We start from the raw sequence: 27,493 nt of genomic DNA, 5'->3' as shown, positions 1-27,493 counted from the left end.
GCCCCCCTCCCAAGGGGGCCTATATAAAGGGGGGGAGGGAGGGCAGCGACCTACAGCCTTGGGCGCCTCCCTCCTCCCCTGCAACACCTCTCTCTCTCTCTCGCAGAAGCTCGGCGAAGCTCTGCTGGAGACCCGCTACATCCACCACCACGCCGTCGTGCTGTTGGATCTCCATCAACCTCTCCTCCCCCCTTGCTGGATCAAGAAGGAGGAGACGTTGCTGCACTGTACGTGTGTTGAACACGGAGGTGCCGTACGTTCGGCACTCGGTCATCGGTGATTTGGATCACGGCGAGTACGACTCCGTCATCCACGTTCATTGGAACGCTTCCGCTCGCGATCTACAAGGGTATGTAGATCCACTCCTTTCCCCTCGTTGCTAGTAGACTCCATAGATGCATCTTGGTGAGCGTAGGAAAAATTTAAAATTATGCTACGATTCCCAACAGTGGCATCATGAGCCAGGTCTATGCGTAGTTACTATGCACGAGTAGAACACAAAGTAGTTGTGGGCGTTGAGTTTGCCAATTCTTCTTGCCGCTACTAGTCTTTTCTTGTTTCGGCGGCATTGTAGGATGAAGCGGCCCGGACCGACCTTACACGTACACTTACGTGAGACAGGTTCCACCGACTGACATGCACAAGTTGCATAAGGTGGCTAGCGGGTGTCTGTCTCTCCTACTTTAGTCGGAACGGATTCGATGAAAGGGTCCTTATGAAGGGTAAATAGAAATTGGCAAATCACGTTGTGGTCATACGTAGGTAAGAAACGTTCTTGCTAGAAACCTACAAACCACGTAAAAACTTGCAACAACAATTAGAGGACGTCTAACTTGTTTTTGCAGCAAGTGCTATGTGATGTGATATGGCCAGAAGATGTGATGAATGATATATGTGATGTATGAGATTGATCATATTCTTGTAATAGGAATCACGACTTGCATGTCGATGAGTATGACAACCGGCAGGAGCCATAGGAGTTGTCTTTATTATTTTGTATGACCTGCGTGTCATTGAATAACGCCATGTAAATTACTTTACTTTATTGCTAAACGCGTTAGCCATAGAAGTAGAAGTAATCGTTGGCGTGACGACTTCATGAAGACACAATGATGGAGATCATGATGATGGAGATCATGGTGTCATGCCGGTGACAAAGATGATCATGGTGCCCCAAAGATGGAGATCAAAGGAGCATGATGATATTGGCCATATCATGTCACTATTTGATTGCATGTGATGTTTATCATATTTTTGCATCTTATTTGCTTAGAACGATGGTAGTAAGTAAGATGATCCCTTATAATAATTTCAAGAAAGTGTTCACCCTAACTGTGCACCGTTGCGAAGGTTCGTTGTTTCGAAGCACCACGTGATGATCGGGTGTGATAGATTCTAACGTTCGAATACAACGGGTGTTGACGAGCCTAGCATGTACAGACATGGCCTCGGAACACACGCAATACACTTAGGTTGACTTGACGAGCCTAGCATGTACAGACATGGCCTCGGAACACGGAGGACCGAAAGGTCGAGCATGAGTCGTATAGAAGATACGATCAACATGGAGATGTTCACCGATCTTGACTAGTCCGTCTCACGTGATGATCGGACACGGCCTAGTTAAACCCGGATCATGTTTCACTTAGATGACTAGAGGGATGTCTATCTAAGTGGGAGTTCGTTAAATAATTTGATTAGATGAACTCAATTATCATGAACTTAGTCTAAAATCTTTACACTATGTATTGTAGATCAAATGGACAACGTTGTCCTCAATTTCAATGCGTTCCTAGAGAAAACCAAGCTGAAAGATGATGGCAGCAACTATACGGACTGGGTCCGGAACCTGAGGCTCATCCTCATAGTAGCCAAGAAAGATTATGTCTTAGAAGCACCGCTAGGAGAAGCACCAATCCCTGAGAACCAAGACGTTATGAACGCTTGGCAGCAGCGTGCTGATGATTACTCCCTCGTTCAGTGCGGCATGCTTTACAGCTTAGAACCGGGTCTCCAAAAGCGTTTTGAGAAACATGGAGCATATGAGATGTTCGAGGAGCTGAAACTGGTTTTTCAAGCTCATGCCCGGGTCGAGAGATATGAAGTCTCCGACAAGTTCTTCAGCTGTAAAATGGAGGAGAATAGTTCTGTTAGTGAGCACATACTCAGAATGTCTGGGTTGCACAACCGCTTGTCTCAGCTGGGAGTTAATCTCCCGGATGACACGGTCATTAACAGAATCCTCCAGTCGCTTCCACCAAGCTACAAGAGCTTTGTGATGAACTACAATATGCAGGGGATGGAAAAGACCATTCCCGAGGTATATTCAATGCTGAAATCAGCGGAAGGGGAGATCAGAAAAGAACATCAAGTGTTGATGGTGAATAAAACCACTAAGTTCAAGAAGGGCAAGGGTAAGAAGAACTTCAAGAAGGACGGCAAGGGAGTTGCCGCGCCCGGTAAGCAAGTTACCGGGAAGAAGTCAAAAGATGGACCCAAGCCCGAGACTGAGTGCTTTTATTGCAAGGGAAGTGGTCACTGGAAGCGGAACTGCCCCAAATATTTAGCAGACAAGAAGAAGGCCGGCAACACCCAAGGTATATGTGATATACAAGTAATTGATGTGTACCTTACCAGTACTCGTAGTAGCTCCTGGGTATTTGATACCGGTGCGGTTGCTCATATTTGTAACTCAAAGCAGGAACTACGGAATAAACGGAGACTGGCAAAGGACGAGGTGACGATGCGCGTCGGGAATGTCCAAGGTCGATGTGATCGCCGTTGGCACGCTACCTCTGCATCTACCCACGGGATTAGTTTTAAACCTCAATAATTGTTATTTAGTGCCAGCTTTGAGCATGAACATTGTATCTGGATCTCGTTTAATTCGAGATGGCTACTCATTTAAATCTGAGAATAATGGTTGTTCTATTTATTTGAGAGATATGTTTTATGGTCATGCCCCGCTGGTCAATGGTTTATTTTTGATGAATCTCGAACGTGATGTTACACATGTTCATAGTGTGAATACCAAAAGATGTAAAGTTGATAACGATAGTCCCACATACTTGTGGCACTGCCGCCTTGGTCACATTGGTGTCAAGCGCATGAAGAAGCTCCATGCAGATGGACTTTTGGAGTCTCTTGATTACGAATCATTTGACACGTGCGAACCATGCCTCATGGGTAAGATGACCAAGACTCCGTTCTCCGGAACAATGGAGCGAGCAACCAACTTATTGGAAATCATACATACCGATGTGTGTGGTCCAATGAGTGTTGAGGCTCGCGGAGGATATCGTTATGTTCTCACTCTCACTGATGACTTAAGTAGATATGGGTATGTTTACCTGATGAAACACAAGTCTGAAACCTTTGAAAAGTTCAAGGAATTTCAGAGTGAGGTTGAGAATCAACGTGACAGGAGAATAAAATTCCTACGATCAGATCGTGGTGGAGAATATTTAAGTCACGAGTTTGGTGCACACTTAAGGAAATGTGGAATAGTTTCACAACTCACGCCGCCTGGAACACCTCAGAGAAATGGTGTGTCCGAACGTCGTAATCGCACTCTATTGGATATGGTGCGATCTATGATGTCTCTTACCGATTTACCGCTCTCATTTTGGGGTTATGCTTTAGAGACTGTCGCATTCACTTTAAATAGGGCTCCATCGAAATCCGTTGAGACGACACCGTATGAATTATGGTTTGGGAAGAAACCTAAGCTGTCGTTTCTAAAAGTTTGGGGATGCGATGCTTATGTCAAGAAACTTCAACCTGAAAGCTCGAACCCAAATCGGAAAAATGCATCTTCATAGGATACCCTAAGGAAACTATTGGGTATACCTTCTACCTCAGATCTGAAGGCAAGATCTTCGTTGCCAAGAACGGGTCCTTTCTAGAGGAGGAGTTTCTCTCGAAAGAATTGAGTGGGAGGAAAGTGGAACTTGATGAGGTGATAGTCACCCCTTCCGAACCGGAAAGTAGCGCAGCGCGGGAAGATGTTCCTGTGGTGCCTACACCGACTGGGGAGGAAGTTAATGATGATGATCATGAAGCTTCGGATCAAGTTACTGAACTTCGTAGGTCCACAAGGACACGTTCCGCACCAGAGTGGTACGGCAACCCTGTCCTGGAAATCATGTTGTTAGACAATGGTGAACCTTCGAACTATGAAGAAGCGATGGCGGGCCCGGATTCCGACAAATGGCTAGAAGCCATGAAATCCGAGATAGAATCCATATATGAAAACAAAGTATGGACTTTGACTGACTTGCCCGATGAGCGGCGAGCCATAGAAAACAAATGGATCTTTAAGAAGAAGACGGACGCGGATGGTAATGTGACCATCTATAAGGCTCGACTTGTCGCTAAGGGTTATCGACAAGTTCAAGGGGTTGACTACGATGAGACTTTCTCACCCGTAGCGAAGCTGAAGTCCGTCCGAATCATGTTAGCAATTGCCGCATACTATGATTATGAGATATGGCAGATGGACGTCAAAACGGCATTCCTTAACGGCTTCCTTAAGGAAGAGTTGTATATGATGCAGCCGGAAGGTTTTGTCGATCCTAAGAATGCTAACAAAGTATGCAAGCTCCAGCGCTCAATCTATGGGCTGGTGCAAGCATCTCGGAGTTGGAACATTCGCTTTGATGAGATGATCAAAGCGTTTGGGTTTACACAGACTTATGGAGAAGCCTGTGTTTACAAGAAAGTGAGTGGGAGCTCCGTAGCATTTCTCATATTATATGTGGATGACATACTATTGATGGGAAATGATATATAATTCTTGGAAAGTATAAAGGCCTATTTGAATAAGTGTTTTTCAATGAAGGACCTTGGAGAAGCTGCTTATATATTAGGCATCAAGATCTATAGAGATAGATCAAGACGCCTCATTGGTCTTTCACAGAGTACATACCTTGACAAGATATTGAAGAAGTTCAGTATGGATCAGTCCAAGAAGGGGTTCTTGCCTGTATTGCAAGGTGTGCAATTGAGCACGGCTCAATGCCCGACCACGGCAGAAGATATAGAAGAGATGAGTGTCATCCCCTATGCCTCGGCCATAGGGTCTATTATGTATGCCATGCTGTGTACCAGACCTGATGTAAACCTTGCCGTAAGTTTGGTAGGAAGGTACCAAAGTAATCCCGGCAAGGAACACTGGACAGCGGTCAAGAATATCCTGAAGTACCTGAAAAGGACTAAGGATATGTTTCTCGTTTATGGAGGTGACGAAGAGCTCGTCGTAAAGGGTTACGTCGCCGCTAGCTTCGACACAGATCTGGATGACTCGAAGTCACAGACCGGATACGTGTATATATTGAATAGAGGAGCAGTAAGCTGGTGCAGTTGCAAGCAAAGCGTCGTGGCGGGATCTACATGTGAAGCGGAGTACATGGCAGCCTCGGAGGCAGCACAGGAAGCAGTCTGGATGAAGGAGTTCATTACCGACCTAGGGGTGATTCCCAATGCGTCGGGCCCAATGACTCTCTTTTGTGACAACACTGGAGCTATTGCCCTTGCGAAGGAGCCCAGGTTTCACAGGAAGACCAGACATATCAAGCGTCGCTTCAACTCCATTCGTGAAAGTGTTCAAAATGGAGACATAGATATTTGTAAAGTGCACACGGACCTGAATGTAGCAGATCCGTTGACTAAACCTCTCCCTAGGGCAAAACATGATCAACACCAGGACGCAATGGGTGTTCGATTCATCACAATGTAACTAGATTATTGACTCTAGTGCAAGTGGGAGACTGTTGGAAATATGCCCTAGAGGCAATAATAAATGGTTATTATTATATTTCTTTGTTCATGGTAATTGTCTATTATTCATGCTATAATTGTATTGTCCGGAAATCGTGATACATGTGTGAATACATAGACCTCAACCTGTCTCTAGTAAGCCTCTAGTTGACTAGCTCGTTGATCAACAGATAGTCATGGTTTCCTGACTATGGACATTGGATGTCATTGATAACGGGATCACATCATTAGGAGAATGATGTGATGGACAAGACCCAACTTAAGCATAGCATAAAAGATCGTGTAGTTTCGTTTGCTAGAGCTTTTCCAATGTCAAGTATCTTTTCCTTAGACCATGAGATCGTGCAACTCCCGGATACCATAGGAGTGCTTTGGGTGTGCCAAACGTCACAACGTAACTGGGTGACTATAAAGGTGCATTACGGGTATCTCCGAAAGTGTCTGTTGGGTTGGCACGGATCGAGACTGGGATTTGTCACTCCGTGTGACGGAGAGGTATCTCTGGGCCCACTCGGTAATGCATCATCATAATGAGCTCAATGTGACTAAGGCGTTAGTCACGGGATCATGCATTGCGGTACGAGTAAAGAGACTTGCCGGTAACGAGATTGAACAAGGTATTGGGATACCGACGATCGAATCTCGGGCAAGTAACATACCGATTGACGAAGGGAATTGCATACGGATTGATTGAATCCTCGACACCGTGGTTCATCTGATGAGATCATCGTGGAACATGTGGGAGCCAACATGGGTATCCAGATCCCGCTGTTGGTTATTGACCGAAGAGGCGTCTCGGTCATGTCTGCATGTCTCCCGAACCCGTAGGGTCTACACACTTAAGGTCCGGTGACGCTAGGGTTGTAGAGATATATGTATGCGGAAACCCGAAAGTTGTTCGGAGTCCCGGATGAGATCCCGGACGTCATGAGAGGTTCCGGAATGGTCCGGAGGTGAAGAATTATATATAGAAAGTCAAGTTTCGGGGGTTACCGGTATTGTACCGGGACCACCGGAAGGGTCCCGGGGGTCCACCGGGTGTGGCCACCTGTCCCGAAGGGCCCCGTGGGCTGAAAGTGGAAGGGAACCAGCCCTTAGTGGGCTGGGGCGCCCCTCCCTTGGGCCTCCCCCCATGCGCCTAGGGTTGGGAACCCTAGGGGGGGAGCTTCCCCCTTGCCTTGGGGGGCAAGGCACCCCTTTCCACCCCTTGGCCGCCGCCCCCCCAACCCTAGATGGGTTTTGGCCGGCCCCCCTCCCAAGGGGGCCTATATAAAGGGGGGGAGGGAGGGCAGCGACCTACAGCCTTGGGCGCCTCCCTCCTCCCCTGCAACACCTCTCTCTCTCTCTCTCTCGCAGAAGCTCGGCGAAGCTCTGCCGGAGACCCGCTACATCCACCACCACGCCGTCGTGCTGTTGGATCTCCATCAACCTCTCCTCCCCCCTTGCTGGATCAAGAAGGAGGAGACGTCGCTGCACCGTACATGTGTTGAACGCAGAGGTGCCGTACGTTCGGCACTCGGTCATCGGTGATTTGGATCACGGCGAGTACGACTCCGTCATCCACGTTCATTGGAACGCTTCCGCTCACGATCTACAAGGGTATGTAGATCCACTCCTTTCCCACGTTGCTAGTAGACTCCATAGATGCATCCTTGTGAGCGTAGGAAAAATTTAAAATTATGCTACGATTCCCAACATAACCGACATACCAGTAGTGACCTCAACGTCACGGAGCTTGGCCGCCCTCATGGCGCACCGCTGCTGAATGTCGTCCACATCCGGCTGAGTCTGGAGACGGCCACTCACCCGTCGCCCCTCAGACATCGGATCCTGAATCCCTCCAAACGCAATAACCTCCTCCCGAGAGATCCTGGCCGGGGTAGGGCCTCCTACCTCACCCCAACCGCTAGGCCGGACCGTCTGCACGGACTCCCCAGCAGACTCGCCAGGAAGTGGAAAGGCACTCACCATGGCCTCAGACGTCTGGCGCGCCCCACAGGACGGAGCCGGCGGCGGACGGGGTGAAGGGAGTGCATGGGCCGCCTGCCCTAACTCCCCACCCAGCACCGGAGAGGCCACCACCATAGGCGCCTCAGGAGAAGAAGGCTCCGAGGCCACCTGCCCCGAGCCCCTTCCCGATGGCACAGTCGCCACCAGCAGAGAGGTAGACGCGACGGGAGAGGAGGTATTCGAGGCCACCTGCCCCAGGCCCCCTCCCAACGTAGAGAAGGACACGGGTGCCACCTGCCCCGAATCCCCTACCTCTGCAGGAGAAGAGCAACCCGAGGCCGCCTGCCCCGGGACCCTTCCTGACAAACCAGCCACGAACACCGGCAGCACGCCCTGAGGAGGGACAGCGTGCTGAGCATGAGAGGGAGTGGCCACCTGCCGACTCACCTCCTCCTCTCCCCAGACCGAGATTGACGAAGCCCCAGGAACCCCAGGAATAGAACACACAGAATCCTCAAACCCCAAGGCAGGCAACACGAGCTCAAAAGCCTCCTCGGACTCAACCCGTTCACTCCACAACCTCGGGGGTGCAGAAGCGGGTTCGAAGGACCCAAATCTCAGAGTCGTCGTAGGCACCGAGGAGGGTGGAGCCGCTCCATCCCCGGTCATCGCGGGCTCGGACCCCGGTCCCTTGGACATCTGTCGTCCAGAGTCCTCGACCGGCGGCTCCATTGCTCCCGCGCTGCCGTCACCCTCGTGCATATCCACGTCGGACCCGTGAGCCGTCGCAGCCAAAATGCTCTCATCCTCAAACTCAATAACCAGATTATAAATCATGCCTCGATAAGCCCACTTAACCACTTCCGGCACATACTCAACGTTCAGAATACTAACCAGAACCCGAGCAATCCCGTGAGCTCTGGTGAACGCCATATCCACTCGCTCAGGCTTCCCCACCAAAATGCCCAAACTGGCCACAACCCGAGCATCCTGCAACGGCTTGGAGGGGGCCCTGGAAAATCGCAACCACGCCTGAGTAAGCGGCTTACCCTGAGGCTCCACCTGCTTCCACTCCTGAAACTCAAGGATGCACTCAGTTCCGAGCACTTTACACATCCCAAAACTCAGCAACCTCTGCAGATCCTCCACCGAAGGAAACTCAACTCTGAACATCTTATCAGCGAGGCTGACGAGGTCCCACTGGAAATCCCCAGGGGCCAGCTCCCGAAGCCTCTGCACGAGCTGTGTCTCAGAGACCTCCCCTCTGGTGACCTTGACAATCCCCGTAGTCATGCTCGGGGTCTCATCAGTAACCTCTCGCTCATTCAGAGACTCGAAAAACGTTAGCTCAGCACAGTAAACTCCATACATCATAAGCGACGGTGCCTGATCTCGCAGAATCCGACAGTCCCCAGAGTCGTGTGCCGGCTTACCGCAGGTATCACAAAGCAGAGCCACATACTCCGCAATGAAGTGGCCCTTGTCGCCACATCGATAACAAAGCATCTTTTCCTTCTTGCGCGCCCATTTGGACGCCCTATCAGACTCAGCCCTATCCGTCATCTCCACAGACACATCAGCCATAACCTCGTTCTCAGGAACCTGAACAGTAGCAAGAGCCGTCACCACCTCCATAGCGTGACCGGTCAGCACTGGCTCCTCGGCAGCCCCGTTATCTGTCATCTTCTCGACAACAACAGGTGGGGGCGGTGGTCGTGGACGGTATCGGCACCCTGGACCGCCCCGACCACCACGATGGCCACGGAAACCTCCTCGCTGCCGATTACCCGGATCAGAAGGCCCCTCAACGAAGCCACCGGAAGGACCCAAGAACGGCCTCTCAGCCGAACCATCGCTTTGCCATGCATAACCACGACCTCCACCCGTGGACGAAGAACCACGGTGCTGGCCATCCCCATAGGCATCGTAGCCGTCATCCCCCCATTGACCCCGGGGCGCAGCCACAGTACCACCGACGTTGGACTGCGATGGCGGAGACGGGCGAGCAACGACGTGGGGTGGAGGGGCCGGTCTAGGCAGCGGACCCGAAGCCACAGGTGGCCTTGGTGGCGCAGCGCCCTGGCCCGCAGCGGCCACCGCAGCACCGCCGGAAGCCACCGGCCGAGGACCGGAGCCCGGCCCGCCTCGCCCGCCCGACGGCAAGGCCGGAGCCGGCGGCCTCCGAACGGGCGCCCCGCCATCAAAGTGTATCGCACCAGGGCCACCCGACCCGCGTCCCGCAGCGGCCTTGGGAAGCGCCACGCCGCCACATCCAGCACCCGACGCCGGCACCGGCAGCGTGCCCCGGCCACTGCCTTGGCCCGGCGGCGGCGCCCCATTAGCCCGATTAGCCCCGCTAGGCGGAGGCGGCCGCTTTTCGGGAGGGGCGCACCTCCAGAACCAGCTATCACGCCGAGAGGAGGAATGCGGCGAGCCCGGCCAGGTCCCGCAATACGCAGGCGCGGCGCTCGACGCAACAGAACCCTAGGGCGCGGCGACGGAGTAGGCGAAGACGATCGGTACGTGCATGCGCCCCCCCCCCCTCAGTATCGATTGGAATCGATTCCGGCTGGGCCTCATACCCACCAGACCTCGGCCCAATAATGCCAACCGGCCCAACAGCTTGTGACTCGGCTCGGCCCAGGAGCAAATTCAAACGCTCCTGGCGGGCGTCTCTGATCTGAATCGCCGTGACCGCCGGCGACGATGCCACGGTCACCTCCGGCGCCGATCGAGAGCTTTTCCGGCGTGCAAACTTACGTCTCTTCACCAAAGTCCATGAATCCGGCCGAATCATATCAAAAAGGGTCAAATTCGAAAGACATACCTTAGGCAATGGACCCTTCCAGGGTCGAACCGCCGCCGCCGCCGTTCGCCGGTGAACAACTCGGCGCAACATCTCCGTTGTCTCCCCCGCATGAAGCCCGATTCTCGCCGGATCATCGACGGGGAGGATCTTGTCAACGGTTGAAGCCACCTCGTCTTCGTCGTACCCGGCGCTCAAAAGATCGCAAAGGAAGTCCGAGGGAGTCACCGATGGTGGAGACGGCGGCGCCGCCGCATCCGCATCCTCGTCTCCCTCGCCGTCAACATCTTCGGTTAGGGCCCAGAACCGGCCCCCCACCTTCCGGCGATCATCGGAGGAGATGGGCGGCGGCCCCGCGGGGATCCCGGCGGTCGTGCCACCAATCGCCCCCCGCATCGCCCGCTCGGCTCCGTTAGCTCGCCGGATCCAAGATTCCCTGTCTCTTGTTTGACCAGTTAAACCATTCTATAGTTTACACAGCGGTCATAGGGGCTTTCCCAGTCACCCAACCTGACAGCAGGGCAGCACAGTAGAATATTCTATCTGCAACCCCCATGTGGTTATGCTCTGTCCGCTCGTATGACATGCGTGATGCATGTCGTCCATGTCGTCGTCCTCTTCCAGATTTCAGAATGGATGCGTCACTCGCCAGTCCTAGTCCACAGCCACCCAACTTTGCCTCAATGTCAAGTTATAGTCCACCGCCCAAAGAGGCCAAGACCATGAATTAGCAGTGAGATGACAGAAGTAGTATCAGTCACCATATCACACTACCGTGTATTATAGGACTCTTCACCCCCAAATGTTAAAACATGACCCGGGACCGCATCCAACCTTCAACCACAATGCCTCTTGTTGCCATCCTATTCATACTTCTCATCTCCGCCTTCCACACCCCATGTTCTGCAGCAAGAAGCACGATTTTAGCCGGTGATCGCCTCACCGGCGATGACAGGCTCGTCTCTCGCAATGGCAAGTTCGTGCTCGGCTTCTTCCAACCAGGCAGTGAGTACTCCTCCCAACAGACTCCCGCTCACTGGTACATAGGCTTATGGTTTGGTAAGATACCCAAGTTAACCCCAGTATGGGTTGCAAATAGGGACAGACCAATTGTAAACCTTGAAATGTCGGAGCTCACGATCTCCGATGATGGTAACCTTGTCATCTTAAATAAAGACACCAAATCGACAATTTGGTCGACCCATGCTAATATCACAGCCAAGAACACTACAGTTGTGCTCATGGACAATGGGAACCTCATCTTAGGAGATGCATCTAACTCATCCAACGTCATATGGCAGAGCTTTGATTACCCTATTGATGGTCTGCTCCCTGGTGCAAAGCAAGGCGTGGATAAGGTCACCGGTTTGATCCGTCACCTTGTTTCCAAGAAGAGCTTGATTGATCCAGCTCCTGGCCGTTATTGTGTGGAATTAGATACAACTGGTCCTGGCCAATTCCTCTACAAACTATGCAACTCGTCCATAGTATATTACTCTAGTGGGGAATGGAATGGTCATTACTTCAACTCGATGCCAGAAATGAATGGAGCCAATCTTTTTACATTTAAATTTGTCAACAATGACAAAGAGGAGTATTTCATAAAAAATGTTACAGATGACAAGCTGATATCTGTTAGCCTTTTGGACATTACTGGACAGGAAAAGCAACTCATCTGGGTTGAAAGTTCACAAGATTGGGTGACGGTCTTCACCCAGCCTAAAGATCAATGTGATGTCTATGCTACATGTGGACCATTCACAATCTGCAACAGCAACACAGCCCAAGTGTGTGATTGCTTGAAGGGCTTCTCAATAAGGTCACCTAAGGATTGGAAGGTAGTGGACCGATCTGGCGGGTGCATAAGAAATGTGCCACTGGACTGCGGTGCCAGGAATCAAAGCAGAAATGCAACAACTGACAAGTTCTACCCCATGACAAAGGTCAAACTGCCTGCAATGCCCATAGTTATAGAAGCTGTTGGGAGCATAGACCATTGTGCACAAGCTTGCCTAGATAATTGCTCTTGCATTGCATATTCCTACAGCAACAGATGCTCCCTCTGGTATGATGACTTGCTTAACATCAAACAAGGTGATATTGGAACTACTAGAAATGAAGAGGTTCTCTACTTACGCATCTCTGCCAAGGATGCAGAAAGTTGGAGAAATACAAAGAGAGGGAAGGGGGTTATTTGGGCTACTACTGCTGCAAGTGCCGTTGCTTTGGTTTTGTTGGCAGTTGTCATGTGGTTTCTGCTGATATGGAGGAGCAAAAGGAAGCACACTACCGGCATGTACAATAATGCACAAGGTGGCAATGGAATTGTAGCTTTCAGATACATTGATCTGCAACATGCAACCAAAAATTTCTCAGAGAAGCTAGGGGGAGGGAGCTTTGGATCTGTATTCAAGGGGTTACTAACTGACTCTACAGCTATTGCGGTGAAAAGGCTTGATGGTGTCCGTCAGGGAGAGAAGGAATTCAGAGCCGAAGTGAGTTCAATTGGAATCATCCAACACATCAATTTGGTTAAACTAATTGGCTTTTGCTGCAAGGGCAGTATGAGACTGCTTGTGTATGAATACATGCCAAATCTTTCCCTCGATGTACATCTCTTCCGCAGCAATACAAAGTTACTAAGCTGGAGTGTCCGTTACCAAATAGCCCTTGGAATTGCAAGAGGATTAGCATACTTGCATGATAGTTGCAGGGATTGTATCATACACTGTGATATCAAGCCACAGAACATACTTCTTGACACCTCATTTGTACCTAAAGTTGCAGAATTTGGTATGGCCAAATTTCTAGGGAGGGATTTTAGCAGCGTTTTGACTACATTTAGAGGAACTATAGGCTATCTTGCACCTGAATGGATCAGTGGAGTGGCCATTACACCAAAAGTGGATGTCTACAGCTACGGTGTGATGTTGCTTGAAATAGTATCAGGTCGTAGCAACAATACATGTAAGGAGAATAGCAGCACTGGTGATCATTCGTCATATTTCCCGGTTCAAGTTGCAAGGAAACTTCCTAGCGGGGGACGTTGCGGGCTTATTGGATGACAAGTTGCATGGTGATGTTAACTTGGATGAAGTTGAGAGGGTCTGCAAGGTGGCTTGCTGGTGTATCCAAGATGGCGAATCCAATCGACCGACCATGGGAGAAGTGGTTCAAATCCTCGAGGGTTTGTTAGAACTTGAAGTACCCCCAATACCAAGACTGCTTCAAGCTATTGCATGAAGGTCACCAATCACCCTAAACTATATCTCGGTCTGAAGGCAAAGCAGTACCCATTAAGGTTAAGATATGATACTTATGAGAACAACATTATGGACCTTCTTCTATGGTCCATAATCACTGCAATTTGTAACTTATTTTCTGCAACTTATCTTTGATGCATCTAAGAATTATATTTTGGGAGAGACTGATCCCATGTACTCCCTCCGTCCTAAATATAAGTCGTTTTAGCAAGCTAAAGGAGCTTGCTAAAACGACCTATATTTTGGAACAGAGAAGTATATTTGTATGGACCTGCTTCTATGGCCCATAATCACTGCAATTTGTGAGCATATATCTTCTGTTAATTATCTTTGAGGGAAGCATCCAAGGATGACATTTTGGGAGAGACTGATCCCACAATTATTTCATACTAGGACTAGCCTGCAGGAGTCTCTGTTAAATCTGTTTGTGTGCATTCTATGCTGGATGTATTGCATACGATCAGTGCTATTTAGGCAATTTAGTTGGTGAATGACCTTGTCAAAACCTAGAATCTCAAACACGATTCACCCATATTGCTAAAGAAAAAGGACAACGAAGCCGAGGGTTCCGCGATTTGGATTTACCGGTCGCCCGTTGCAGCCGCCGGTGGACGGCCCCGCCGCGACCGCTCTCGTCGGTCGGCTCCGGTATCAGGCTCGCTCGCCGCCGTCGTAGAGGACGGGGCCGCAGCGCCTCGTAGCCGTTTTGGCGGCACCGCTGTCCGCCGGAAGACCGTCGCCGTCCCGCGGTCGCATCGGCCCTGGCGGCACCGCATCAAGTATGCTTCCAGTCCCGGTGGGTCTGAACTTCCTCCCCTTCCTGGCCAGCAGCAGCAGCAGCATACGTGCGAGACAGCTTTTCTCTCTCGCATCGCTGCGCCTCCGCATTCCACTCGCAAGAGGATTCCCCGTGTATATTTTGATTGTCTAAAATTCAATATACACAAGAATCCCTCTCCAAATCTCACAGTTTTCAGCAAATGGTCTAAACTTCACAGTTTTGTTTAGACAATGTCGAACAAAGTTGAGGTTTAGACGATGTGGAGAGTCTTAGTTTAGACAATATCGAGCGAAATTTAGGCGATGTGAAACGATGAACTAGCCGCTGAAGAGCAGAGCTGGCCAAACGGTCTGGCATGGCACGCCACGCCATGAGCAATCATGCCTCGCGCTGCACTCTCAGGCCTAAGCACGTCCCCTTTGCTAATCGGGCCAAGCACTTCTAAAGCCCCTAACTCTAGAAAAGAGGGTCTTCATATTTAATTTTTTAAGAATCATATCCATTTAATTTTCATGTTCTCCTTTTATACATTTATAACTCTTAGTACATCCGTTGCATGACAATTCATACTCCTTGTATTGACATCAATTGATGGGCATCTTCATAGCGTTGATTAACCGCTAGATGTGAGACTATCTTCCTTTCTTACTTCCCCTTATTAATCTCTACCACCGCATTCTGTTCCATCCATTGTGTTATATCTATGGCTTACACTCATGTATTATGTGGGTGTTGAAAAAGTTGAACGCGTTAAAAGGTATGAACCAATTGCTCGGCTTATAATCGGGGTTGTGCATGATAAATACTTTGTTTTAAGAAGATGGAGCATGACAAAACTATATGATTTTGTAGGGATAACTTTCTTTAGCATTTTTATTTTGAAAGACATGATTGTTTGTTAGTATGCCTGAGTGTTGATGTCTTTATATCAAATTACAAACTATTGCTTTGAATTATTCGGATCTCAATATTCATACCATAAAAGAGAGATTACATGATGAACATGTTAGGTAGCATTTCACATTAAAAAATCGGGTTTTTATCATTTACCTACTCGAGGACGAGCTGGAATTAAGCTTGGGGATGCTTGATACGTCTTCAACTTTTCTATAATTTTTTATTGCTCCATGCTATTATAGTATCAATCTTAGATGCTTTATATGCAATTCTATATCATTTTTGGGACTAACCTATTAACCTAGCCCAGTACCAATTGCTGGGTTTTTTGCTTGTTTATGGCTTATCAGAAAATCAGTACCAAACGTTACGAAACTTTTTGACAATCTTTTCTGGACCCAGAGAGACCCTAGAAGGTTCAGGAGAAAACCAGAAGATCCACGAGGGAGCAACAAACCCACTAGGCACGCCCCGGGGGCGCCCCTAGGCTCGTGGGCCCCTCGTGGCACCTCTTGACCTAATTTTGCCTCTATAAATTCTTCCCAATATACCAGAGCCACGCCGGAACACTCTTTCCACCGCCGGAAGTCTCTGTTCTTCCGTGATCCCATCTAGAGGCCTTTTCCGGTACTCTGCCGGAGGGAGGATCGATCACGGAGGGCTTCTACATCAAACTTGTTGCCCTACCGATGATGCGTGAGTAGTTTACCATAGACCTACGGGTCCATAGCTAGTAGCTAGATGACTTCTTCTCTCTCTTTGATCTTTCATACCATGTTTTCCTCTATCTTCTTGGAGTTCTATCCGATATAATTCTCTTTTGCGGTGTGTTTGTTGCGATGAATTGTGGATTTGTGATCTAAATATTCATGCGAAATATTTGAGTCTTCTCTGAACTTATTTATGCATGATTGTTATAGCTTTGTATTTCTCTTTGATCTATCCGTTTGGTTTGGCCAACTAGATTGACTTATCTTGCAATAGGAGAGGTGCTTTATGATGGGTTCAATCTTGCGGTGCTCCTGTTGGGGAACGTAGCAATAATTCAAAATTTTCCTATGTGTCACCAAGATCAATCTAGGAGATGCTAGCAACGAGAGAGAGGGAGTGCATCTTCATACCCTTGAAGATTGCTAAGCGGAAGCGTTACAAGAACGCGGTTGATGGAGTCGTGCTCGCGGCGATTCAAATCGCGGAAGATCCGATCTAGCGCCGAACGGACGGGGCCTCCGCGTTCAACACACGTACAGCCCGGGGACATCTCCTCCTTCTTGATCGAGCAAGGGGAGAGGAGAAGTTGAGGGAGAACTCCAGCAGCACGACGGTATGGTGGCAATGGAGCTCGTGGTTCTCCGGCAGAGCTTCGCTAAGCACTACGGAGGAAGAGGAGGAGTTGGAAGAGGAGAGGGCTGCGCCAAGGGAAGAGGTGCGGCTGCCCTCCCACCCCTCCACTATATATAGGGGCAAGGGGAGAGGGGGAGGCGCCCTAGGGTTTCCCCTAGGGGGCGCCGGCCAAGCAGATTGGATCTCCCTAGGGAAAATCCTAGGGAGACTTGCCCCCCAAGCCAAGCAGGTGGAGGCTTGCCTCCCAAGCCAGGTGGAGGCGCCCCACCTCCCCAAGTAACGTGGGAAAGGGTGTGGGGGCGCACCACCCCTTAGTGGGCTGGTTTGCCCCTTCCCCTTTGGCCCATGAGGCCCTCCAACACTTGCCGGGGCTCCCGAAACACCTTTCGGTCATGCTGGCCATAGCCTGGTACCCCCGGAACACTTCCGGACTCCAATACCCTTCATCCAATATATCGATCTTCACCGCCGGACCATTCCGGAACTACTCGTGATGTCCGGGATCTCATCCGGGACTCCGAACAACCTTCGGTAACCACATACTATTTCCCATAACAACTGTAGCGTCACCGAACCTTAAGTGTGTAGACCCTACGGGTTCGGGAACCATGCAGACATGACCGAGACACCTCTCCGGCCAATAACCAATAGCGGGATCTGGATACCCATATTGGCTCCCACATGTTCCACGATGATCTCATCAGATGAATCACGATGTCGGGGATTCAATCAATCCCGTATACAATTCCCTTTGTCTATCGGTATGTTACTTGCCCGAGATTCGATCGTCGGTATCCCAGTACCTCGTTCAATCTCGTTACCGGCAAGTCTCTTTACTCGTTCCGTAACGCATGATCCGTGGCTAACTCCTTAGTCACATTGAGCTCATTATGATGATGCATTACCGAGTGGGCCCAGAGATACCTCTCCGTCATACGGAGTGACAAATCCCAGTCTCGATTCGTGCCAACCCAACAGACACTTTCGGAGATACCTGTAGTGCACCTTTATAGCCACCCAGTTACGTTGTGACGTTTGGTACACCCAAAGCATTCCTACGGTATCCGGGTGTTGCACAATCTCATGGTCTAAGGAAACGATACTTGACATTAGAAAATCTCTTAGCAAACGAACTACACGATCTTGTGCTATGCTTAGGATTGGGTCTTGTCCATCACATCATTCTCCTAATGATGTGATCCCATTATCAATGACATCCAATGTCCATGGTCAGGAAACCATAACCATCTATTGATCAACGAGCTAGTCAACTAGAGGCTTACTAGGGACATGTTGTGGTCTATGTATTCACACATGTATTACGGTTTCCAGTTAATACAATTATAGCATGAACAATAGACAATTATCATGAACAAGGAAATACAATAATAACCATTTTATTATTGCCTCTAGGGCATATTTCCAACAGTCTCCCACTTGCACTAGAGTCAATAATCTAGTTCACATTACTATGTGATTGTAATGAATCCAACACCCATGGGGTTTGTTCATATCTCGCTTGTGAGAGAGGTTATTAGTCAACGGGTCTGAACCTTTCAGATCCGTGTGTGCTTTACAAATCTCTATGTCATCTTGTAGATGTACCTACCACGCGCTACTTGGACCTATTCCAAATAACTGCTCTACTATACGAATCTGGTTTACTACTCAGAGTCATCCGGATTAGTGTCAAAGTTTGCATCGACGTAACCCTTTACAACGAACTCTTTTACCACCTCCATAATCGAGAAAATTCCTTAGTCCACTAGTTACTAAGGATAAGTTCGACCGCTGTCATGTTATCCATTCCTGGATCACTCTTGTACCCCTTGACTAGTTCATGGCAAGGCACACTTCAGGTGCGGTACACAGCATATCATACTGTAGAGCCTACGTCTTAAGCATAGGGGATGACCTTCGTCCTTTCTCTCTCTTCTGTCGTGGTCAGGTCTTGAGTCTTACTCAATACTCACACCTTGTAACACAGCCAAGAATTCCTTCTTTGCTGATCTATTTTGAACTCCTTCAAAATCTTGTCACGGTATGTATCCATTTGAAAGTATTATTAAGCGTATTTGATCTATCCTTATAGATCTTGATGCTCAATGTTCAAGTAGCTTAATCCAGGTTTTTCATTGAAACACACTTTTCAAATAACCCTGTATGCTTTCCAGAAATTCTACATCATTTCTGATCAACAATATGTTAACAACATATACTCATCAAAAATTCTATAGTGCTCCCACTCACTTCTTTGGAAATACAAGTTTCTCATAAACTTTGTAAAAAAACCCAAAATCTTTGATCATCTCATCAAAGCATACATTCCAACTCCGAGATGCTTACTCCAGTCCTTAGAAGGATTGCTGGAGCTTTGCATACTTGTTAGCATCTTTCAGGATTGACAAAACCATCTGGTTGTATCACATACAACCTTTCCTCAAGAAAATCGTCGAGGAAACAATGTTTTGACATCCTATCTGCAAGATTTCATAAATAATGCAGTAACTGCTAATATAGTTCCAACAGACTCTTAGCATCGCTACGAGTGAGAAAATCTCATCGTAGTCAACTCCTTGAACTTGTCGGAAAACATCTTAACGACAAGTCGAGCTTTCTTAATGGTGACACTTACCATCATTGTCCGTCTTCCTTTTAAAATCCATCTGCACCCAACAGCCTTACGACCATCAAGTAGTTCTTCCAAAGTCTATACTTTGTTTTATACATGGATCCTCTCTCGGATTTTATGGCCTCGAGCCATTCGTAGGAATCTGGGCCCACCATCATTTCTCCATAGCTCGTAGGTTCATTGTTGTCTAGCAACATGACTTCCAAGACAGGATTACGTACCACTCTGAAGTAGTACGCATCCTTGTCGTCCTACGAGGTTTGGTAGTGACTTGATCCGAAGTTTCATGATCACTGTCATAAGCTTCCACTTCAATTGGTGTAGGTGCCACAGGAACAACTTCTTGTGCCCTGCTACACACTAGTTGAAGTGACAGTTCAATAACCTCATCAAGTCTCCACCATCCTCCCACTCAATTCTTTCGAGAGAAACTTTTCCTCGAGAAAGGACCCGTTTCTAGAAACAATCACTTTTGCTTCCAGATCTGAAATAGGAGGTATACCCAACTGTTTTGGGTATTCTATGAAGATGCATTTATCCGCTTTGGGTTCGAGCTTATCAGCCTGAAACTTTTTCACATAAGCGTCGCAGCCCCAAACTTTTAAGAAACGACAGCTTAGGTTTCTCTAAACCATAGTTCATATGGTGTCGTCTCAATGGAATTGCGTGGTGCCCTATTTAAAGTGAATGCGGATGTCTCTAATGCCTAACCCATAAACGATAGTGTAATTCGATAAGAGACATCATGGTATGCACTATATCCAATAGGGTGCAGTTATGATGTTCGGACACACCATCACACTATAGTGTTCCAGGCGGTATTAGTCGTGAAACAATTTCCACAATTTCTTAATTGTGTGCCAAACTCGTAACTCAGATATTCATCTCTGTGATCATATCACAGACATTTTATCCTCTTGTCACGACGATCTTCAACTTCACTCTGAAATTACTTGAACCTTTCAATAATTCAGACTTGTGTTTCATCAAGTAAATACTCAAATCATCTGTGAAGTAAGAACATAACGATATCCACTGCGTGCCTCAGCACTCATTGGACTGCACACATCAAATGTATTACTTCCAACAAGTTGCTCTCTTGTTCCATCTTACTGAAAACGAGGCCTTTCAGTCATCTTGCCCATGTGTTATGATTTGCATGTCTCAAGTGATTCAAAATAAAGTGAGTCCAAACGATCCATCTGTATGGAGTTTCTTCATGCATATCTACCAATAGACATGGTTCGCATGTCTCAATCTTTTCAAAAACGAGTGAGTCCAAAGATCCATCAACATGGAGCTTCTTCATGCGTTTTATACCAATATGACTCAAATGGCAGTGCCACAAGTATGTGGTACTATCATTACTATTTTATATCTTTTGGCATGAACATGTGTATCACTACGATCGAGATTCAATGAACCATTCATTTTAGGTGCAAGACCATTGAAGGTATTACTCAAATAAACAGAGTAACCATTATTCTCCTTAAATGAATTACCGTATTGCGATAAACATAATCCAATCATGTCTATGCTCAACGCAAACACCAAATAACGATTATTTAGGTTTAACACCAATCTCGATGGTAGAGGGAGCGTGCGATGTTTGATCACATCAACCTTGGAAACACTTCCAACACATATCGTCATCTCACCTTTAGCTAGTCTCCGTTTATTCCGTAGCCTTTTATTTCGAGTTACCAACACTTAGCAACCGAACCGGTATCTAATACCCCGGTGCTACTAGGAGTACTAGTAAAGTACACATTAATATAATGTATATCCAATATACTTCTGTCGACCTTGCCTGCCTTCTCATCTACCAAGTATCTAGGGTAGTTCTGCTTCAGTGACCGTTCCCCTCATTACAGAAGCACTTAGTCTCGGGTTTGGGTTCAACCTTGGGTTTCTTCACTAGAGCAGCAACTGATTTGCCGTTTCATGAAGTATCCCTTCTTTCCCTTGCCCTTCTTGAAACTAGTGGTTTTACTAACCATCAACAATTGATGCTCCTACTTGATTTCTACTTTCGCGGTGTCAAACATCGCGAGTTGCTCAAGGATCATCATGTCTATCCCTGATATGTTATAGTTCATCACGAAGCTCTAATAGCTTGGTGGCAGTGACTATGGAGAACCATGACTATCTCATCTGGAAGATTAACTCCCACTCGATTCAAGCGATTGTAGTACTCAGACAATCTGAGCACATGCTCAACGATTGAGCTTTTCTCCCTTAGTTTGCAGGTTAAGAAACTTGTCAGAGGTCTCATACCTCTTGACGTGGGCACTAGTCTGAAATCCCAATTTCAGTCTTTGGAACATCTCATATTATCTGCGACGTTTCAAAAACGTCTTTGGTGCCACAATTTTAAACCGTTAGCATTACGCACTGAACTATCACGTAGTCATCAAAACGTGTATGTCAGATGTTTCGCAACATCTACAGACGACGCTCGAGGTTCAGCACACCGAGCGGTGCATTAAGGACATAAGCCTTCTGTGCAGCAATGAGGACAATCCTTAGTATACGGACCCAGTCCGCATAATTGCTACTGTCAACTTTCAACTAAATTTTCTCTAAGAACATATCTTAAACAGTAGAACTAAAGCGTAAGCTATGACATAATTTGCAAAGACCTTTTGACTATGTTCATGATAATTAAGTTCATCTGATTATTTAATGAACTCCCACTTAGATAGACATCCCTCTAGTCATCTAAGTAATACATGATCCGAATCGACTAGACCGTGTCCGATCATCACGTGAGACGGACTAGTCATCAACGGTGAATATCTCCATGTTGATCGTATCTACGATACGACTCATGTTCGACCTTTTGGTCTCTTGTGTTCCGAGGCCATGTCTGTACATGCTAGGCTCATCAAGTCAACCTAAGTGTTTCGCATGTGTAAATATGGCTTACACCCGTTGTATGCGAACGTTAGAATCTATCACACCCGATCATCATGTGGTGCTTCGAAACAACGAACCTTCGCAACGGTGCACAGTTAGGGGGAACACATCTCTTAAAATTTTAGTGAGGGATCATCTTATTTATGCTACCGTCATTCTAAGCAAATAAGATGTAAACATGACAAACATCACATGCAAATCATAAAGTGACATGATATGGCCAATATCATCTTGCGCCTTTTGATCTCCATCTTTAAGGCGCGACATGATCACCTTCGTCACTGGCATGACACCATGATCTTCATCATCGTGTCTTCATGAAGTTGTCTCGCCAACTATTACTTCTACTACTATGGCTAACGGTTAGCAATAAAGTAAAGTAATTACATGGCGTTTTTCATTGACACGCAGGTCATACAATAAATTAAGACAACTCCTATGGCTCCTGCCGGTTGTCATAATCATCGACATGCAAGTCGTGATTCCTATTACAAGAACATGATCAATCTCATACATCACATATATATAATTCATCACATCCTTTTGGCCATATCACATCACATAGCATACCCTGCAAAAACAAGTTAGACGTCCTCTAATTGTTGTTGCATGTTTTACGTGGCTGCTATGGGTTTCTAGCAAGAACGTTTCTTACCTACGCAAAAGCCACAACGGTGATATGACAATTGCTATTTACCCTTCATAAGGACCCTCTTCATCGAATCCGATCCGACTAAAGTGGGAGAGACAGACACCCACTAGCCACCTTATGCATCAAGTGCATGTCAGTCGGTGGAACCTGTCTCACGTAAGAGTACGTGTAAGGTCGGTCCGGGCCGCTTCATCCCACAATGCCGCCGAATCAAGATAAGACTAGTAACGGTAAGAAAATTGAACAAATCATCGCCCACAACTACTTTGTGTTCTACTCGTGCATAGAATCTACGCATAGACCTAGCTCATGATGCCACTGTTGGGGAACGTAGCAATATTCAAAATTTTCCTACGTGTCACCAAGATCAATCTAGGAGATGCTAGCAACGAGAGAGAGGGAGTGCATCTTCATACCCTTGAAGATCGCTAAGCGGAAGCGTTACAAGAATGCGGTTGATGGAGTCGTACTCGCGGCGATTCAAATCGCGGAAGATCCGATCTAGTGCCGAACGGACGGCGCCTCCGCGTTCAACACACGTACAGCCCGGGGACATCTCCTCCTTCTTGATCCAGCAAGGGGAGAGGAGAAGTTGAGGAGAACTCCAGCAGCACGACGGTATGGTGGCAATGGAGCTCGTGGTTCTCCGGCAGAGCTTCGCTAAGCACTACGGAGGAAGAGGAGGAGTTGGAAGAGGAGAGGGCTGCACCAAGGGAAGAGGTGCGTTTGCCCTCCCACCCCTCCACTATATATAGGGGCAAGGGGAGAGGGGGAGGCGCCCTAGGGTTTCCCCTAGGGGGCGGCGGCCAAGCAGATTGGATCTCCCTAGGGATGGAGACTTGCCCCCCAAGCCAAGCAGGTGGAGGCGCCCCACCTCCCCAAGTAACGTGGGAAAGGGTGTGGGGGCGCACCACCCCTTAGTGGGCTGGTTTGCCCCTTCCCCTTTGGCCCATGAGGCCCTCCAACACTTGCTGGGGCTCCCGAAACACCTTTCGGTCATGCTGGCCATAGCCTGGTACCCCCGGAACACTTCCGGACTCCAATACCCTTCGTCCAATATATCGATCTTCACCGCCGGACCATTCCGGAACTCCTCGTGATGTCCGGGATCTCATCCGGGACTCCGAACAACCTTCGGTAACCACATACTATTTCCCATAACAACTCTAGCGTCGCCGAACCTTAAGTGTGTAGACCCTACGGGTTCGGGAACCATGCAGACATGACCGAGACACCTCTCCGGCCAATAACCAATAGCGGGATCTGGATACCCATATTGGCTCCCACATGTTCCACGATGATCTCATCGGATGAACCATGATGTCGGGGATTCAATCAATCCCGTATACAATTCCCTTTGTCTATCGGTATGTTACTTGCCCGAGATTCGATCGTCGGTACCCCAATACCTCGTTCAATCTCGTTACCGGCAAGTCTCTTTACTCGTTCCATAACGCATGATCCCGTGGCTAACTCCTTAGTCACATTGAGCTCATTATGATGATGCATTACCGAGTGGGCCCAGAGATACCTCTCCGTCATACGGAGTGACAAATCCCAGTCTCGATTCGTGCCAACCCAACAGACACTTTCGGAGATACCTGTAGTGCACCTTTATAGCCACCCAGTTACGTTGTGACGTTTGGTACACCCAAAGCATCCTACGGTATCCGGGAGTTGCACAATCTCATGGTCTAAGGAAACGATACTTGACATTAGAAAAGCTCTTAGCAAACGAACTACACGATCTTGTGCTATGCTTAGGATTGGGTCTTGTCCATCACATCATTCTCCTAATGATGTGATCCCGTTATCAATGACATCCAATGTCCATGGTCAGGAAACCATAACCATCTATTGATCAACGAGCTAGTCAACTAGAGGCTTACTAGGGACATGTTGTGGTCTATGTATTCACACATGTATTACGGTTTCCAGTTAATACAATTATAGCATGAACAATAGACAGTTATCATGAACAAGGAAATACAACAATAACCATTTTATTATTGCCTCTAGGGCATATTTCCAACAGCTCCATCCCAGTGACAGAAAGGGAAATAACACGTATTTGTATTGTTGCCATTATGGGTAAAACGATGGGGTTTATTCATATTGCTTGGATTTACTTTGTCTACATCATGTCATACTGCTTAAGGCGTTACTCTGTTTTTATTAACTTAATACCCTAGATGCATGTTGGATAGCGGTCGATGGGTGGAGTAATAGTAGTAGATGCAAACAGGAATCAGTCTACTTGTCTCGGATGTGATGTCTATATACATGATCATTTCCTTGAATATCGTCATAACTATGCGCTTTCCTAACAATTGCCCAACAGTAATTTGTTTACCCACCGTATACTATGTATTCGAGAGAGAAGCCTTTAGTGAAAACTATGGCCCCTGAGTCTACTTTTATCATATATAAAATCCAAAAATACCTCGCTGCAATTTTATTTCTTTTTATTTTTGTTTAGTATTTTTATTTTATCTATCTGCCACTATGAGATTTGATCCTTGCAAATAACTGCCAAGGGGAATGACAACCCTCTTAATCGTGTTGGGTGCAAGTATTTGCTTTTGTGTGTGCAGGTGTTGCTAACATTGTTTTGTGTGCTTCTCCTAATGGATTGATAACCTTGATTCTTAACTGAGAGAAATACTTATCTGTAATGTACTACATCGTCATCTCCTCTTCGAGGAAATCCCAAAAAAACTCACAAGTAGTAAGGCCTACGCGGCAGTACAACCGGTCACGAGAGGAGGGAGCAGGCAGTCCCGCTGGCTCGGGTTTGAGTGGCTAGAGCAAGATGACCAGAGATTGAAGAAGCACCATGGCCGTTGAATTAACATCCAACGGTCACTGCTGCTAGAATCATTTGTTGACTAAGTTGATAAAGCCTTGCGTGCCCGTCAACCTAATAGGCCCACAAGCCAGCCACCAAATCTGTCGCAAACAACATATATCTCATTTGCTATTATTTGTAATAATTTACAACCCATTTGCTAATTCTTAACGAATTTATTGCAGCCCATATTTAATTTGTTAGCATTACAGCCCATATCCTGGTCACGTTTAAAAATTTCAATGAAATTTTGCATATTTCAGTGGGGTCCATACTATTTTAATCCTGAAATTTTGAGTCAGGTTCAAACTAATTTAAAAATTATATTTATATTGATTTAAAATCCAATGAGATTTTCCTAGCAAAAAAATCAATGAAATTTAAAATCTCAAAATCCAGAAAAAATGAAATTTGAAACTAATTGCATGTTTGCTATATTTTTTAATTTACAGCTCATTTCTTATTACTTATAGCCCATTTTTTGGGCAAGCCGAATGCATCTCTTCTCCTCTTGAAAGATTTGTAGCCCAGCAGGGCGGAGAAAAGCAAGTAGGCCTCTGTTGGGTATTCTACAAAAAAAGTAGAACTGGATAGTCATTTTCAGAAGAAAAAAACTGGGCTAGTCATGTGGCTACACGGGTCACAGCCCCCACATAGCCCAGTTGATACCCTGCTTCGTCTAAAAAACAAAACAAAAAACAATTGTGCGAGCTGCTGTGTCCCTGGTGTCAGCCGCTCCTTGTGCAAATCTCTCGTTTATGGACTACCTTGACAATGCCGTGTGACCCAGATGTCAATAAACCATTAGGAGGAAACTTTTTTGCTTGTAATATGGAGGCACTTGCTTGCGTACTGCCATGACCCTGGTGGGTCCCTACTGTCATCCTCTTCACGTACAGTCATCTCCTGATTCCTATCGATTGTTGACCATGTTGACAACACCAGAGGGCGGCACCGCAGCGAGCGAACCAAGGCGGAGAACGACGGCGAGGCCTCAGACGAGAATGAACAGGAGCCTAGGAAGATGTGTGTAAGTGCATCTAATGCCCCTTAGTGATTTTGGTGTATTGAAGACTTATAGGTTAAGGGACTAATGTGTTTGTGAGTGTACACGGGTTCTATAAGTCTCTGAGGAGTTTGATATTTCTGAAGAAAGTCGACCCCTAAAAATGAATGTCTTCATTTGAAGACTTTGGTTTTCTTGAAGACTTTAAAAATGAGGAAATTGGTGTGACCTTGAAGACATTGATATTGATGCGAGGATTATGAAGCATGAAGACTTTTGTTTTCGTAGTTTTATTTTCTCTTTCTTGAGTCATAGGAAACGTCGTACTGTTAAAGGGGGTCGAGATAATACTAAGGAAACAGTTTCCAAGTGATGTTCATCTCAAAGCCTACACATACTCCAATCCTTCGAGTGAAGCCTTTGGAAATCTCATACAGTTCAGTCAATTTCTTCAGTGAGAGAGACGAAGATCTTCTGCTCTCTGAGGAATTTGTTCTAACTGAGGAGTTAGGAATTCGCCAGTGTGGATTGCCTACAAGTGAGGAACATGATAACCCTGAGGAATTTGAGAGCTCAAATTTTCGACCGTTGTTGTGCTACACGTCAGCTGTCCCAAA

General features: G+C 47.3%; 1 protein-coding gene across 2 annotated transcripts in view; it reads right to left on the bottom strand.

Moving 5' to 3' along the window:
• LOC123180626 (uncharacterized) overlaps positions 1-14,908 on the bottom strand; it is a 20,828-nt gene extending 5,920 nt beyond the window's left edge. The window contains exon 1 of one of the 2 annotated variants that reach the window (XR_006491163.1): positions 14,383-14,908. Coding sequence is in view for 1 of the 2 variants with exons in the window: in XM_044592707.1 (XP_044448642.1) it covers positions 10,556-10,930 (375 nt within the window). In the remaining variant the exon portion in view is untranslated. Of the gene's footprint in view, positions 1-10,555; positions 11,026-14,382 lie in introns of those variants that run through there. The other variant, XM_044592707.1, reaches the window with a different exon arrangement.
• Between the last annotated feature and the right edge of the window lie 12,585 nt (positions 14,909-27,493).

The sequence above is a fragment of the Triticum aestivum genome, chromosome 1D (genome assembly GCF_018294505.1).
Source record: "Triticum aestivum cultivar Chinese Spring chromosome 1D, IWGSC CS RefSeq v2.1, whole genome shotgun sequence".
Lineage (NCBI taxonomy): Eukaryota > Viridiplantae > Streptophyta > Magnoliopsida > Poales > Poaceae > Triticum > Triticum aestivum.
This window is presented reverse-complemented; position numbering and strand designations above follow the sequence as displayed.